The sequence below is a fragment of the Hippopotamus amphibius genome, chromosome 11 (assembly GCF_030028045.1).
Source record: "Hippopotamus amphibius kiboko isolate mHipAmp2 chromosome 11, mHipAmp2.hap2, whole genome shotgun sequence".
Taxonomy (NCBI): Eukaryota; Metazoa; Chordata; class Mammalia; order Artiodactyla; family Hippopotamidae; genus Hippopotamus; species Hippopotamus amphibius.
The window spans coordinates 34,985,097-35,002,171 of record NC_080196.1 but is presented as its reverse complement, the minus strand read 5'-3'; the positions used below and the strand labels follow the sequence as shown (position 1 = coordinate 35,002,171).

Here is a 17,075-nt window from a genome sequence, read left to right as displayed (position 1 = left end):
TACTGAAGCCCATGTGCCTAAAGCCTGTGCTCCACAACAAGAGAAGCCACCACAATGGGGAGCCCATGTACCACAATGAAGAGTAGCCCCCACTTGCCACAACTAGAGAAAGCCCATGTGCAGCAAGGAAGACCCAATGCAGCCAATAAATAAATAAATAAATAAATTTATTAAAAAAAAATTCAACATCCATTTATAAATTATCCAGAAAGTGGGTATAGAGGGAACATATCTCAACATAACAAAGGCCATCTATAATAGGCCCATAATTAACATCATACTCAATGGTGAAAAGCTGAAGGAATTTCCTCTAAGATCAGGAACAAGACAAGGATACCCACTCTCACCATTTTTATTCAACATACTATTGGCAGTCCTAGCCACAGCAATCAGATAAGAAAAAGAAACAAACGGAATCGAAACTGGAAAGAAGTAAAACTGTTACTGTTTGCAAATGACATGATACTATACATAGAAAATCCTAAAGATGCCACAAAAAATTGCTAGAACTTATCAATGAAATCAGTAAAGTTGCAGGATACAAAATTAATATACAGAAATCTGTTGCATTTCTATACACTAGCAGTGAACTATCAGAAAGAGAAATTAAGAAAACAATCCCAGTTATAATATTGTCAAAAAGAATAAAATATCTAGGAATAAATCTAACTAAGGAGGTAAAAGACCCGCACTTGGAACACTATAAGACACTGTTGAAATAAATTGAAGATGACACAGATGGAAAGATATACCATGTTCAAGGACTGAAAGAATGAATTTTGTTAAAATGACCATACTAGCCAAGGCAATCAACAGATTCAATACAATCCCTATCAAAATACCAATGACATTTTTTCACAGAACTAGAACATGTAATTCTAAAATTTGCATGGAAACACAAAAGACTCCACATAGACAAAACAATCTTGAGAAAAAAGAACAAAGCTGGAGTTATCATGCTCCCTGATTTCAACCTAAACCATCAAACCATTATGGTACTGGCACAAAAACAGACACATAAATCAATGCAACAGAACAGATAGCCCAGAAATGAACCCATATTATATGAGCAATTAATCTATGACAAGGGAGGCAAGAATACACAATAGGGAAAAGACAGCCTCTTCAATAAATGTTGTTGGGAAAACTGGACAGCTACATGCAAAAGAATCAAACTGGATTACCCTCTCACACCATGCACAAAAATAAACTCAAAGTGGATTAAAGACAACTGAGGGACTTCCCTGGTGGTCCAGTGGTTAAGACTCCACACTCCCAATGCAGGGGGTCAGGTTTAGATCCCTGGTCAGGGAACTAAATCCCACATGCATGCCGCAAATGAAAGATCCCGCTGCAGCAAGTAAAGACCCTGCACGTTGCTATAAAGATCCTGTGCTGCAACTAAAAGCTGGCACAGACAAATAAAGAAATAAATAATAAAATATTTTAACCCCCCCACATAAATTTATTTAAAAAAAATAAAGACTTAAATGTTAAGACCTGAAACCAGAAAACTTCTAGAAGAAAACATAGGTAGTAAGACATTGATCTTAGTAATTTTTTTTGGATATGTCTCCTTAGGCAAGAGAAGCAAAAGCAAAAATAAACAAATCGGACTACATCAAACTAAAAATCTTTTGCTCAGCAATGGAAACTATCAACAAAATGAAAAGCCTGCCTACTGAATAGAAGATATTTGCAAACAATATATCTGATACATCTGACAAAGGGTTAAAATCTAGAATATAATATATAAAGAACTTACACAACTCAACATCTAAAAAACAAACAACATGATTAAAAAAATGGGCAGAGGACCTCAATAGACATTTTTCCAAAGAAGACAAATAGAGGGCCAACAGGCACATGAAAAGATGTTCAGCATCACTAATCATCAGAGAAATGCAAATCAAAATCACAATGAGATATCACCTCTCACCTGTCAGAATGGCTATTATCAAAAAGACAATACATAACAGGATGTGGAGAAAGGGGAACCCTCACGCACTGTTGGTGGGAATGTAACTTGGTGCAGTCACTACGGAAACAGTATGGAGATTCCTCAAAAAATTAGAAATAGAACTACCACATGATGAAGAAACTCCACTCCTCTGTATTTATCTGAAGTAAATGAAAACACTAATTAGAAAATATATATGAACTCCTATGTTCTTGCAGCATTATTTACAATAGCCAAGCAACTTAAGAACCTATTGATAGATGAATGGATAAAGAAGATGTGGTACATATATACCATGGAATATTACTCAGCTGCAAAAAAGGAATGGAATCTTGCCATTTGGGACAACATGGGTGGACCTAGAGGGCATTATGCTAAGAAAAATATGTCAGACAGAATAAAATAAATACTGTATGGTTTCACTTATATGTGAATCTAAAAAACAAAACAAATGAATATAACAAAACAGAAACAATGCTATAGATACAGAAAACAAACAGGTGGTTGCCAGAGGGGAGCAGGTGGGAAGAGGAAAGAAAAAGATGAGGGAGATTAAGAGGTAAAAACCTCCAGTTGCAAAATAAATGAGTCATGTATATGAAAAAGAAAAGAAAAGATCACAATGCCATACACATGTGAAAATTTTAAAACATACTAGTGGGCTTCCCTGGTGGTGTAGTGGTTAAGAATCCACCTGCCAATGCAGGGAACACAGGTTTGAGCCCTGGTCCGGGAAGATCCCACATGCCACAGAGCAACTAAGCATGTGTGCCACAACTACTGAGCCTGCACTCTAGAGCCCACAAGCCACAACTACTGAGCCCATGTGTCGCAACTACTGAAGCCTGCCCTCGTGCCTAGAGCTTGTGCTCCATAACAAGAGAAGCCCATGCACTGCAACGAAGAGCAGCCCCCACTCTCTGCAACTACAGAAAGCCTGTGTGCAGCAAGAAAGACCGAAGGCAGTCAATAAATAAAAATAAACAAATAAAATATTTTTAATTAAAAATAAATATAAATAAATAAATAAAATAAAATAAAAGCATACTAATGAATGATAATGACAACACTATATACCCAAATTTGTGTAATGTAATGAAAGCAATATGTAATGGAAATGTGCTAATAAATCTGTGATTCTTGAAGTTGGTCTCCAGTTCCACAGAATGACCTAGGAACTTGACAAAAATGCAATTTTCAGTCTCCACCCAAAACCTATTGAATCAGAAATTCTGAGAGTGCGGTCCAGAAATCTGCATTTCATCAAGACCTCTAGGTAATTCTGATGCATGCTCAAGTTTGGAAAATTACTGGCTTGGATGTACATACTAAAAAAAAAAGAGAATGGTTAGTAGCAAACATCCAACTCAAGAATTTAGAAAAAAGAACATTAAAATCAATCCAAAAAGATTTTTAAAATAATGAAAATTTCTTTACAATGTTTTTTAATGGCTTTACTTCTATATTAGGACTCTTAAAGAGGCATTATCTTTGCTTCTGGGTTGGAGGAACCCCAGTTTTCTTCCATGTTGGCTCTGACTAGGCAGTGCATCAGCACAAGGAAGTTGGGCAAAGAAGAAAGTAACATATAGGATAATATTTCAAGATCTCTCATTCCAGATATCTATGCAGAAATATGCACACTTTTATTCTGGATAGAATCATAAGAAATGATTTTTTTCTTTGGGGAGAGGGACTTGGGGATTACCCCAAGCCTTAGGGCACAGTTTTCATTTTTTCCTTTAAAAATATTGAATATTTCCATTGTTTGAGGTTCTAATCTTATACATATATTAGTTTTATGTTTAAAAGTGATAACAGGGACTTCCTAGGTGGCACAGTGGTTAAGAACCCGCCTGCCAATGCAGGGGACACAGGTTCAAGTCCTGCTCTGGGAAGATTCCACATGCCATGGAGCAACTAAGCCCGTGTGCCACAACTATTGAGCCCATGTGCCACAACTATGGAAGCCCATGCACCTAGGGTCTATGCTCCACAACAAGAGAAGCCACTACGAGGAGCCCGCGCACCACAATGAAGAGTAGCCCTCGCTCGCAGCAACTAGAGAAGGCCCGTGTGCAGTAATGAAGACCCAATGCAGCCAATAAATAAAATAAATAAATTTTTAAAAGAAGTGATAGCAAGGCTTATTTGGACTGTGGGATTATGGGTAATTTTTATTTCCTTAAAAAAAAAACTTGGTTAATACTATACTTTTGTTAACAACAACAACAACAAAAACACATCCCAAACCTGGATTGAATCAGGATTTCTGCCTAATGTAATTCACAATTTCTTTGTGGGAATAAATCAGCATGCCTAATAAAATGTGTAAGCAATTTTCTGATAAACTCTGAAGGAAGTGAAGACTTGTTCTAAGAAACCCACTCACCCAACTGTCAGTCAAGAGCCTAACTACCTCTGCCCAAACATAATTTTCTTTTGTACCTAATCTAACAATGACTTATCTACTTCTACAAAATGTCCCTATCAAGAGTAAAGCTTTGAATTGGCTTGGTAGACTCCATTTCCTTTGCAGCAACATTTGTAGTAAAGTTTAATAATCGGTCATAACTAAATCACTTGGAAACATTTCCTTTAACACCATTTTAACATGTTTTAAAACCTTCAAAAACCAGGGAAATGTACACCTCGGTTACCAGTCTAAAGAATGAGGAGTTGACGGATGACAGGGCCATAGAACTATAGGAACAGAAATTCATTCGTTCATTCGACAAGTATTTGAGTTCGTACATATGCCAGGCTTTGAAAAGTACTCGAGTCTGGCACGTGCCAAGCACTGTTCTAAGCCCTGGGGATATAAAAATGAACAAACGGTGTTGGGGGAATAAAACTACAGTACCACACAACATCTAGCGCTTCTGCCTCTTCCCTGGTGGGCGCTTCTCGACACTAGTCTCTTCCCATGATTCTAGCCGTGCGGAAAAGCCCCGCCCGCTTATCTGCCGTTTGTCCAGGCTCTTAGGAGGAGGTGAACTACAAGTCCCACAATGCTACTTTGGGGGCCCCTTGTAAGGGCTCCACCTTTTCCCTGGCCGAGCGGAGGACGACTACACTTCCCAGAGTGCTCTGCTTCCTCTTTGGGGTGTTATTGCCCCTTTCCCGTGCCGGACGCGGCAGAAGCGGGCGAGAGTGCCGGGCCCAGGGTTCTCTGTGTCCTTCCCCCGGGCAGGGACGAGGCGGTGACTTGACTGTTGGGCGCAGAGCCCGGGAGGGAGCGCAAGAGGCGCCGTCCCTTCTGCCCGGCTCATCTCACGCTACTCTCGGTCTTCTCCACCTGCGGCCGCCTGGGCGTCTTCGGACCGACCGCTCGGGGCAGAGGTGGCCGTCTCGGCTGCCGGGGCTGTGGCGAGGCTGCGGCCCCTGGGGGCGGCGGCAGCGGCGTCAGCGCTGGGGAGGCGAAGGAGGGAAGATGGCGTCGGAGCTGGAACCCGAGGTGCAGGCCTTTGACCGGAGTTTGCTGGAATGTTCGGCTGAGGAGACCGCGGGGGTGAGTGCCCGGACCCGGGCGGGGACGTCCGGCCGTCGCAGGCCGCGCCCCGGGGGAGGAACCGACTCCTAGAAATCCCCGAGCGGCCGGGCCCTGACGGGGTGAAGACCGCGCCGGCCCCGCTGGCCTCGCCTTGTGGGTAACGGCCTGGGGAGGCCCCAGGTCCTGCCCCTCTCCTTCACTCTTTATCCACACGTAGCCCACAGGGCTGCTGTGTGCACCAGCCACTCTCGCTTTCCCTTTCGCTCTTTCATTATTCCTCCTTTCCCCCACGCTCCCAGGAAGTCCCCAGCACAGGGCCTTTGCCCTTTATGCCAACTCTAAGAAGAGGGGAGGGAAAGACGCTTCCTGGTTTCTCGGGTACTTTATCTTCCTGGTTCCTTTTCCTGAGATAAGCGGAGCCTTGGTGCCTCTTTGAAACCTACTACCTTACTTTGTTTCTGGGACCGCTCTAGGCACCAGAGGATGCCAGCGGCACTGTTCTCCCTCTTTTACCCCCTCCAGTGCGTTTTTGCACCGGTTTGGTCAGTCGATAGCATTGCTGAATATGCAGAAAGTAGTGTCTTGACACGTTTACTGAGTGTGAGAAAGTGGTAGTGAGGACTGGGAGATGAAAACAATAATTTGTCTCGGAGTTGGGGGTAGTTGGATGGAGAAGAAACGTTATATAACTTTGAGAGAGCAACTCTCAGTAAATGGAAGCTAATATGCTGTTTGGTCACAGCATAGTTGGAGAAGTTATGCCCCATACTTACAGCATTAACCCAATCTTGTACTGAACCTGTAAAACGAATATGCTCGTATAAGTAGCAGAGTTGTAAAATAATAAAACTCGGTGGTATCTTTCCTCACGAAGGACAGGGAACACCCATTAGAACAGACTGACCGGAATGATTATGAATGGACCAAAACAGCTTAGGCCCCACCTCGAGGGCCTCCAGTTTAAAAAGCTGATAGGAAGAGAGGGACCTTTCAGCACAAGCCGACAATCTGAATGTTAGGAACAGAATTTTAGTGGGGCACCGTGGGGCTGTTGGTTAGTGAGGAGTTATTTTGGGTGAATTGATGAGGACACTAAGGTCCTAGTGGAAATGTCAGGAGTAGAGGTGAAAAGTATAAAGAAATACATTGTTGAATGATGCGTCTTTGTTTTTAAAGCAACTTGTTCAGCTTAGTTCTGTGTTCTTTTACTTTTCGCTTAATATTGCAACAATCCAAATGAAATCTCTTTCATTTATCAAGAGATTTGAAAAAGAAAGCGAAAGCAGTATTCAAAGTAAATAGTAAAATGGTAACGACAGCTGTTCCCTGTCCACGTCATCCTGTCAATATCCATATCTAATCTGTTATTTACCTCCAGATTTTTTACTCCCACTGAATTTTGTCTGTTGACCCAGTGATACAGGCTGTGTACTCTGTTTTTCCAGTTCTAAAAGTGCAAGCTGCTGTACACCTGAAACTAACACAACATTGTTAATCAACTATACTCCAATATAAAACAAAATTAAAATAAACAAAAGTGCAAGCTGTCAAGTGATTAGGGCTTCTCCAATTTGTTGAGGTTTCTGCGGAAATTAATTATAAAACTAGTGCTAGAGAGCAACGCTCCTAGTCCTTGTGTAGTGAAATTCTCAGTCAGATGTAGTGGGGGGAAACTAGGGGAAATGCAGTCAAAATTTATAAATTTGGACTTAATTTGACTTTGTGAAGGTCACAGTCTGAGCTACATTTTAGTTTTGCTCTGTTTACTTTTAAATGACTTTCTGAACAATAAGGTGAAAAAAACATGTTAGTTTGAAGGCCAACAATACTTCTTAAAGAAGATTCAAACTAATGTTAAAATACAAAATTCTTATAGCAGTATAATTTGCCCTTACTTTGTGAGGGGTTTATTGTTTTATTTGATTAAAACAGCGTAACACTTTACTGTTCTTTCAGCTTAGGCTCCAGCCCAGCCTTTTTTTTTTTTTTTATCACGAATTAAAATGAATTGGGGGACTTCCCTGGTGGTCCAGCGGCTAAGACTCCACGCTGTCAATGCAGGGGGGCTGGGTTCAATCCCTGGTCAGGGAACTAGATACCATATGCATGCTGAGGAACTTTGAGGTCACATGCCTAAGAGTTCACCTGCAGCAACGAAGATCCGCAGCGAAGACCCAACGCAGCCAAATAATACATAAATATTTTAAAAAAGATTAGAATGAGTAAAGTTTTCTCGGGTTAAAGTAAACTTTAGAGAGGGTAAACAAGTAAAGCAGTTATTGCAGCCTTTAGACCTCTGTTGCTGGTAATTTGTTGGGATCGCATCCATCTAAAATTACTTACTAAGCACTAGTGTCATCTTTCCCACACTTTACACACTTGGCGTTTCTTATTTGTATTATGAGAGGACGGAATTTTTGTGATCCCATCTATTCTTACTAGAATGCCTCATAAATAAAAGTAATCACTTCAATAATTTTAAGTTTAGGATATTCAAGTGGTGCTCTGGTCTAGTTTTTTCTTTTCCTTGGTAAAGTTGATTCCACACATATGACTTTTCAACATTTCTTGAGTCTATCTTCATTTCATGCTCCACAGATTTGATTATATGTTCCAATGGATGATTATGATTTAAGAAGTATATTTTTTTTCCCCAAATCTGACAGAAATACATATTCATTATAGAAGTTTTATGTAGAGTATTATATCTATATTGGTTAACTTTTTGCCTTAAATTTTCAAGTTTTATATGTAATTCACATATCTTACAGTTCAATTCAGTGGTTTTTAGTATATGCAGAGTTTTGCAACCCTTATCACAATCAATTTTAGAACATTTTCATCACCCCCAAAAAGAAATCCTATACCTGTTAGCTGTATACTCCCCTTCTTCTCTTAACCTCCCAAACTGTAGGCCACTGCTAACCTATTTATTTGTCTCCATAGATTTGTCTCTTCTGGGAATTTCATAGAAATGGTATCATGTACTATATTGTTTTTTGTGACTGGCTTCTTTCACTTAGCATAAGTTTTTAAGGTTCATCCATGTTGTAGCATGTGTCATCAATATTTCATTCCTTTTTACTGCCAAATGATAGTTCATTATATGGATATACCATATTTCATTTCTCCATTCATCAGTTGATAGATGTTTGGATTGTTTCCATTTTGGGGATATTATGAATTGTGCTCCTGTGAACATTTGTGTACAATTTTTTGTGGGGACATAGGTTTTCATTTCTCTTAGGCATATACCCAGGAGTGGAATTGCTGGGTCAGGAATTGCTAGACTGAAATGGCTGCATCATTTTACCTTCCCACTAGCAGATGTGAAGTTTTCAGTGGGTTTCTTCACATCCTTGCCAACACTTGTTAATTGTCCGTCTTTTTGATTATAGCTGTTCTGTTGGGTGTAAAGTAGGATCTCCTTGTAGTTTTGATATGTATCAATATTTCTCTCATGACTCATGATATTCAACATTTTTTCCTAAGCTTATTAGCTCTTTGTATATCTTCTTTGGAACTGTCAATTCAGATCTTTTGCCTATTTTTTGATTAGATTCTTTGTCTTTTATTATTGAGTTTCTGTATTATTTTGACTTGTGAATGTTTTTACTTCATTTCCAGAACTCTTATTATGATTTGTTTTAAATTTTTCTTAGTTCTAATTAATATAGTCCCGAAAGCTCTACTTCAGCACTAGCGATTGTTTTTTTCAGAATGTTGTTTTGTGGTTAACTTACATGTTGGTTATCCTTGTTCAGAAGCAAAATGAAATGTGTTTAAAAAGAATACAATTTTAATTTGGCATAGAATAATAATTAGATACTGTGATAAAAGGCTAACCCCTAGGGATTCTTTCATTTTTGTGTTTATGGTACTTGCTCTCTATCCCAAGGCTGAAATTTAGCTTTCACAAATGGAGAGCTCCTGGAAACATTGTCATCACATGTTTACTTTAGTGGAATGAGTTGACACTTTCTCTACTTCCGTTATTGAGGACTTCTAATAAGGTAGTGCTTATTGCTCTGGTGTGCACATTAGTGTGACAGCCGCAAGTGTCTGAAATAAGGACAGATTAACATGCAAACAAATTAGAAATCTCAGTAAGTTTTCATTTTGAAGAAACAGTTTACAGTTAGCTTATGTTTCTGAGAACTAATACGAAAAGCTATAGATTTTTTTTCTTCTGAGAAATACGAGAAAGGCAGCCCGAAATTTTTTCCTCCTCATTTTCTCATCACAACTTTTTTTTTTAATCTATGCTGTTGCTAGTCACTAATTCTATATCTCTGGTATAGATTTTTTTTCATTTATTTATTTATTGGCTGTGTTGGGTGTTCATTGCTGCATGCAGGCTTTCTCTAGTTGTGGCAAGCAGGGGCTACTCTGTTGCAGTGTGCGGGCTTCTCATTGTGGTGGCTTTTCTTGTTGCAGAGCACGGGCTCAAGGCACATAGGCTTCAGTAGTTGTAACACGCAGGCTCAGTATTTGTGGCTCATGGGCTTAGTTGCTCCACGACGTGGGATCTTCCTGGACCAGGGCTCGAACCCGTGTCCCCTAATTAGCAGGTGAATTCTTAACCACTGCGCCACCAGGGAAGTCTCTCTGGTATAGATTTTGCATGTAAAGGTATTTTTGCTTCGTATATTGTGTTTAAATTTAAATGAAGTTAAAATCCCCAGTCTGTTAGGTGGTTTTATAAAAATTTATTTATTCATTTATTTTTACTTATTGGTTCTTTCTCTAGTTGTGGCGAGCGGGGGCTACTCTTCGTTGTGGTGCACAGGCTTACTCATTGCAGTGGCTTCTCTTGTTGCAGAGCAGGGGCTCTAGGTGCGTGGGCTTCAGTAGTTGTGGCATGCAGGATCAATAGTTATGGCTCGTGGGCTTAATTGCTCTGTGGCATGTGGGATCTTCCTGGTCCAGGGATTGAACCTGTGTCCCCTGCATTGGCAGGCAGATTCTTAACCACTACTTCACCAGGGAAGTCCTGTTAGGTGGTTTTAAATGGAGCGTATGCCTGCCTTTCTTGAAACAGATTTTTGTGTCTTGTTAATAATTTGTAATAATATGCAATAAAAGATATTTAGAGTAAAATGCTTGTTTTACTAATAATATATTTTCTATAAGGTGGCTTATTTTTTTTTCTTAACCAGAAGCTGATATTAGTTTCTGAACTTTTTGTTTAAGAAATCTATGAATAGATTTGACCCCTCAGTGTTGTTGGAGCCACATGACAACATAATTTCTTTTAGAAAGCATCACCCTTTATCCTCCCTGGATTAAAATTCTGCAAATGTGAGATTTTAAGAGAAATGGGAACATAAAATATAAAACAAAAAAATTGCTGTTAAAATAAAACCTTTAAATGTGTTGTAAATTGAAATTGAAGTATAGTTTTGTAGGATTGTGGAGGTGAATTCTTGAATCTTAATGCTTAATTTTTCATCCCTAAACAGTGAATTGCTTAGGATAATTTGGCTGCCTCATTCATATTTTGAAATAGGGTTTGCTGACAATGGGTGAAAACCCCTTGGATGTGGCCAAAAACATGTTTTTTAACTCAAAGAATTAGATTCTTGTTTGCTTTTTGGTTGATTCTTTTACTGTTGACTACCTTTTTTTTTTCATTCATTTTATAATTACTGAACTTAGCGCGTGTGTGTGTGTGTGTGTGTGTGTGTGTGTAATTTTGATTTAGAGCCACTTCTCCTTTTTGTAGAGAATCCTTAAACCTGTGGGATTGTCTCCCCAGAAGTACTGTTTTAAGAGTAATTTAGTCTCTTTCCTACTTGCATAAAGCAAAGGCAGCAAAATTAGTAACATTTGGAAAGGATTGTTTCACTTCAGGGGTGAAAACTTTTTCACTGTTGTAAGCTTCCATCCAGCCATTTAGCTTAGGAACAAGATTTTTACATTTTTAGGAAAAGTTCTCTAAAATGTGAAATTGACTAACAAGTTAGTATATATCATCTCATGAATATTTAAAATCTCTCTGTATATGTTATTTTTTCAAAGGAAGGAAGTGGGCTGAAGATTGTACAAGTAGGAATTAAAAAGAAGACCTTATATTCTTGTCTTCCAGTGTTAGGCATCACTTGAGCATAAACTTTTTTTAAAGTAATTTTTATTGGAGTGTAGTTGCTTTACAGTGTTGTGTTAGTTGCTACTGTACAGCAAAATGAATCAGCTGTACGTATACATATATCCCCTCTTTTTTGGATTTCCTTCCCATTTAGGTCACCACAGTGCAATAAGTAGAGTTCCCTGTGCTATATAGTTTGTTCTCATTAGCTGTCTATTTTATATATAGTGTCAATAGTGTATATGTGTCAACCCCAATCTCCATAAAATCTTTTTTAACAAGGATATAATTTGAAACTTAGGTTGTAATCTGTAGGTAAACATTGGACCCGTGAGTTAACAGTTGAGTTAACTGCATTTTTCTGAAAGTGAGCTGTTTTCTGATTTCAAATTTTCACTTGGTTTAGAGCCAAAAGAGTCCGTTGTAATTATGTAATTTGTAATTAAATAAATTATGTTTATTTGGAGGACAAATAAACATATAGATGGAATTGGCATGGGAGGCAGGAATAAATAAATGACAGAATACAGGGAAAAGTCTTAAGACTTAAGGAAATAGAAAGGGGAAAAAAAGGAGGTGGTTAAAGGATGCCTATATAGGGCTAATGGTACAAATCAGCCGGTTTGCAAGGTAGAAATAGAGACACGGATGTAGAGAACAAACATATGGACACCAAGTGGGGAAAGTGGGGAGGGTTGAGGGGGAATGAATTGGGAGATTGGGATTGCCATATATACATTACTAATAAGAAAAAGAATACCAAATGGTACACACACACAAAAAAAGGATGCTTATATAGGGCTAATTTGGTTTGGTTTTTAGAGCCTGCAGGCCTAGATCTGCTTTATTTCTGCTTCCATTAAAGCCACGTGGAGCATCTTTCTGTAATATCAACGTTAAGTGACAGTCGGTAGTATAAACATATTTATAGTCATTCATTTAACAGATTTTACTAAATGCCCACTGGGGCATGGTTCTGTTTTAGACATGGGGGGTATGGGAACAGGAGATGGAGGTATGGAATGGGCTAAGAAGGCATCTTAAACAAGGTGAAACATAAACTAAGATCTGAAGAATGAGTAGATAATAGCCCTGTGAAGCGGAGAGAGAAGAGCAATACTGATATGGAGGAGGAGACTGGAAAGTATGATACAAGGCAAAGGACCTTGTAAACCATGTCAGTAGACTTGACTTGATGCTAAATAGAAGGGAAAGCTGAGTCACATGATCAAATTGGCATTTTGCAAGAAACACTCTCGTAGTGAGGTTGGAGAAATGGACTGTAGAGAAACCAGATTAGTGGGATTACCAGTTAGGACATGGTTGCACTAATCCTTGCAAAAGACAGGAGTTTGGACTAGGTAGTGGAGGCAGTGCCAGTGGAGACAGAAAAAAAAATGGATGGATTAAACAGATATTTAAGAGGCCTAGTAGACAAGCATGATGGTTAATTGGATATTGGGGTGAGGAAGATTTCTGGGGTTTTCTGGTTTGGTTACCTGGGTAGATGCTGGTATCTAAAATATGGAAATAGAGAAAATAGCAGAGTTTTTTTGTGGTGTGGGAGATTGTGAGTTCAATTTTGGACATAATTGAGTTAGTGTCTGGAAGGAAAAACTGTTTCTTACGTTTCTTTTTACACTCACACCGATACTTTCGGCCACCAAATGTGTGGTGGGGGTTTTCCCACACCAAGCAGTTCTCTCATTCTCAGCAGACACCAGCTGGGTATCCTACAACTCTGACACTATACACCTGGAGTTAGCATGAGATCCCACAGATTAAGGGCTCAGTTCCACAAGGCTGTCCCCTTCACTACTTCAGGTGCCAATCACAAGCAATGGGTCCTCAGGTTACTCACAACATATGTTGCAAATGAGGGGCTTCCCATGACCCTCTGTTTCAGTTAGATAATTTGCTAGAATGTCTCACAGAACTCAGGGAAACAGTTTATTTACCAGGTACTTGTTAATTATAGACTGATGCAACTCAGGAACAGCCAAATGGAATAGAGCAAGGTATGTAGGAAGGAGCTTCCATGCCCTGTCTGGGCGCACCAGCACCTCTGCATGTGTTCACCAACCAAGAAGATCTCTCAACCCCAACATTTTGGAATTTTCATGGAGGCTTCGTGCTTCCATAGGCATGATAATCAAATCATTGGTCATTAGTAATAAACTCTGCTTCCAGCACCTCTCACTTCCCTGAAGTTGATTGGGGTGGAGGCAGTAAGTTCCAGCCTACTAATCACATGGCTAGTTCCCCTGGCAACTAACTAGCTCCCCATCCTTAGGGGCTTTCCAAAAGTCACCTTAGTAATGTCAGCTCAGGCCTGATTGAAAGGGGCTTGTTATGGATAACAAAAGACACTCCTTTCACCTTTATCTCACTTATCACATAGGAAATTGGAAGAGTTTTAGGAGCTCTGTGCTGGGAATGAGAAGACCAAATGTGCATTTCTTATTATAAATTACAATATCACAGTATCTGTTGTATATCTAAGTATAATTATCACAGGTGAAAGTTTGGGGGCAGGGAAAAGTGAGTTTTTTAAATGTTTTTAGAAGGGAGAACAAATGAAAAAGAGGCTGATCAGGGAAAAAGGTATAATCAATAGAACAGAGTCTCTTGTGGACTGACATTCATGAGGGACTGGCGTGTCATTTTGAATCATTGAGAAATAGAATTAGCATATTGGCTGTCCGTGTTCACTGTATGCTCTTCCTATCAGCAAACCGACAAGAGAATCCAAATCACAATCAGAATATCATTTGAGCAAAGCATTAGAAATTAGAAAGGAAGTCAGATGGCTCAATGGCTAGTGTTTTATATGATGATATGTTGTGGTCGTTTTCCTATATTGCCTGCAGAAGGTTGCTTCAGGAGTCACTACGAGGAGATGGGCTCATTTCACTTTAATTTTACTTTCACCTTAAGTAGAATTCTAAAATAGTGGGCATTTTAGTAAAATTCTAAGTTAGTTTTACCCTTTTTGGAAGGAAGACATACAGTGACAAATGTTGCCAATAAAATAATTTATAAGACTTATTATTTTTGTAGCTAAAAGAAAATAGAGTAGGTTTGTTCAAATTAGGAGTTTATTGACCGTGATTAAAAATATTTTTTTTTTCTTTTTTTAAAGAAATGGCTGCAAGCAACTGACCTCACTAGAGAAGTATACCAGCATTTGGCCCACTATGTACCCAGAATCTATTGCAGGGGTCCCAACCCTTTTCCACAGAAAGAAGACATGTTGTCACACCAAGTTTTGTTGGGACCGATGGAATGGTACCTTTGTGGTGAAGATCCTGAGTTGGGATTTTCAAAACTTGAACAAACAAACAAACCTTCTCATCTTTGTGGTCGTGTTTTTAAAGTAGGAGAACCTACATACTCTTGCAGGTAAGATATTGTTATTTTCTTTCTTTGTTTGTTTTTACTTTTTTTCCTCCGTGAAACCTTATATTTTTATTTTTAAATTATGAAATATCAGTATTGTATATATGTATATATGTGTGTAAGTCTACATAACAAATACATATGGTTTAATAAATTATTATAGAAACAATGTGTATTTTCCAAGTCAAGAAATAGAACATCACCAGCATTCTAGAAACCCATTGTGTACTTTCTTCCTCCCCCATAATTAACTCCTGCCTTGACTCGTAATAATCACTTCCTTGCTTTTCTTCATAGTTACAGTGATTCTTTTTGATGTTAGAATTTTCCCACATTTGATTTTGGGGAGCCCCATCACACTAGCTTCTTTGTCCTTTTCACATCCGTTTATTAGGTTTTGAGTGCCTCTTTGCTTTCTGGCACAAGGTGTCCACACCTCACTTTGTACTTACTCTGACCCATATGTAGAGTCAGCCTTTTAGTTGGGAATGTTAGTTAGAAACCATGATCTGGGTACTATATGTACTTACTGCTACTAGGTTGACTTTACTTTTTTTTTTTTTTTTTAATTTCTTGTTGAGAATTGAGTATACAAGGGTAAAAGATGGAGAGGAAAGTGCTCTCTCTCCTTTTACGACTGTCTACTCCTATTCTCAGAACTAATCATTGTTAACATAGTCTTATGTACCCTTCCAAACATTTTCTATGCATATAGATGCCCATATATGGGGCCATGTTAAAAATACATATATTCTGATGTACATAGAAAAGGGAATGTGGTAGCTGTGCTGGGCTATTTCTCTGTTTAACAAAATCTTGATATTGACATCTGTCCATATCAGCTGATATAGCCAGGTAATATTCCATTGTGTGGATATGCTATTGATAGAGGCATTGTGTAACATTTTTTTCCTTAAGACTTTTTCACATACAAGTTAAATTTAATGAGCTTAATTTTGGTTAAGACCTCTGGGTGTCTATGCTAATCTTTCTTTTGGCGTGGTTAGAATACCAATGGAGATCTTTTTATATATTGAAAAGTCATTTTAGATCTAGGTAGGTTTGTTTGTCCATACGAAAACCTTTTTGTGTCCTTTCTCGGTGTTTGGAGCAATAGATCTAGTTTAACCTCATGATTTACAGATGAGGAAACTGAGATCCAGTTGTTGCAGTAACGTCCTTTGTAGCAAAAAGGTCCAGTTCCAAAGCAGGCATTTGTATGTCACGTCTTAATCTTCAATCTGGAACATTGCCTCGGTTTTTCTTTGACTTTCATGATCTTGACAGTTTTGAAGATTATATGCCATTTAGTTTGTAAGTGTCCATCAATTTCGGTTTGTCTGATACTCTTCATGATTAGAGTTAGGTTGCCTCTTTCACAGAAATATTGCAGAAATCACATGTTCTGATTGTATCCTGTCTAGTAGCATATGATTTTGATTTGGTTCATTAACTTTAACTTTGATCACTTGATTAAGGGGATGTCTGCAAGGCTTCTCCACTGTGAAGTTACTCTTTTTCCCTCTTTAATCAGTAAGTATTTGGTGGGGAGATACTTTGAGACTATTAAGTATCCTGTTTCTTATCAAATGTTCAGTTTTTAAATTTATTTATATCAGTGTATATTCATGGGGCCCTATTATTCTTGTGGTCAAAATTGTTCTAGATTTGACCAATGGGAGGCACTTCAAGCTGTCTTTGTTCTTTTTCATGTCCCCTTCATTCTTTGAGCACTTCCTTTTTCTTTCTGACACAAGATGTTTTGGACGCATCTTGGACTTTTCCCTGCCCCAGCCCTAAAATCAACCATTTCTCTAAGTAGCCTAGCTCCTTTTTCATAGAGTTAGTGTTCAGAAATAAGGTACTAAGTGTGCTTGTTGCCCTGTCAGTGATCTGTGTATCTATAGGTCTCTCTAGTTCCAGTCCAACACCACAGGATTCTTTCTTGCTTTCTCCCTTTGCATATTTTAACTCCTTTCTCTGATGGTGCCATATGTGCCTGTGTATGGGTCCAACCCAGGGGAGAACAGGTGGGTGCAGGTTTGAATGCTTTGTAGGGAGGCCTTGATTAAATGCACAGAGTTCTGAGAGCTTCCATTACTAGAAGAAGTAGAAATAATCTTGTTTTCAACAGT

The 17,075-nt window shown here is 38.8% G+C and overlaps 1 protein-coding gene across 5 annotated transcripts in view; it reads left to right on the top strand.

The window, feature by feature from the left end:
• Positions 1-5,027: 5,027 nt before the first annotated feature.
• Positions 5,028-17,075, top strand: part of UBR2 (ubiquitin protein ligase E3 component n-recognin 2) — a 107,431-nt gene continuing 95,383 nt past the window's right edge. For 2 of the 5 annotated variants that reach the window (XR_009047956.1, XM_057698591.1), the window contains exons 1-2: positions 5,028-5,471; positions 14,684-14,943. Coding sequence is in view for 4 of the 5 variants with exons in the window: in XM_057698591.1 (XP_057554574.1) it covers positions 5,394-5,471; positions 14,684-14,943 (338 nt within the window). In the remaining variant the exon portion in view is untranslated. The remainder of the gene's footprint in view (positions 5,472-14,683; positions 14,944-17,075) is intronic. The other 3 variants (XM_057698590.1, XM_057698589.1, XM_057698588.1) reach the window with 2 other exon arrangements.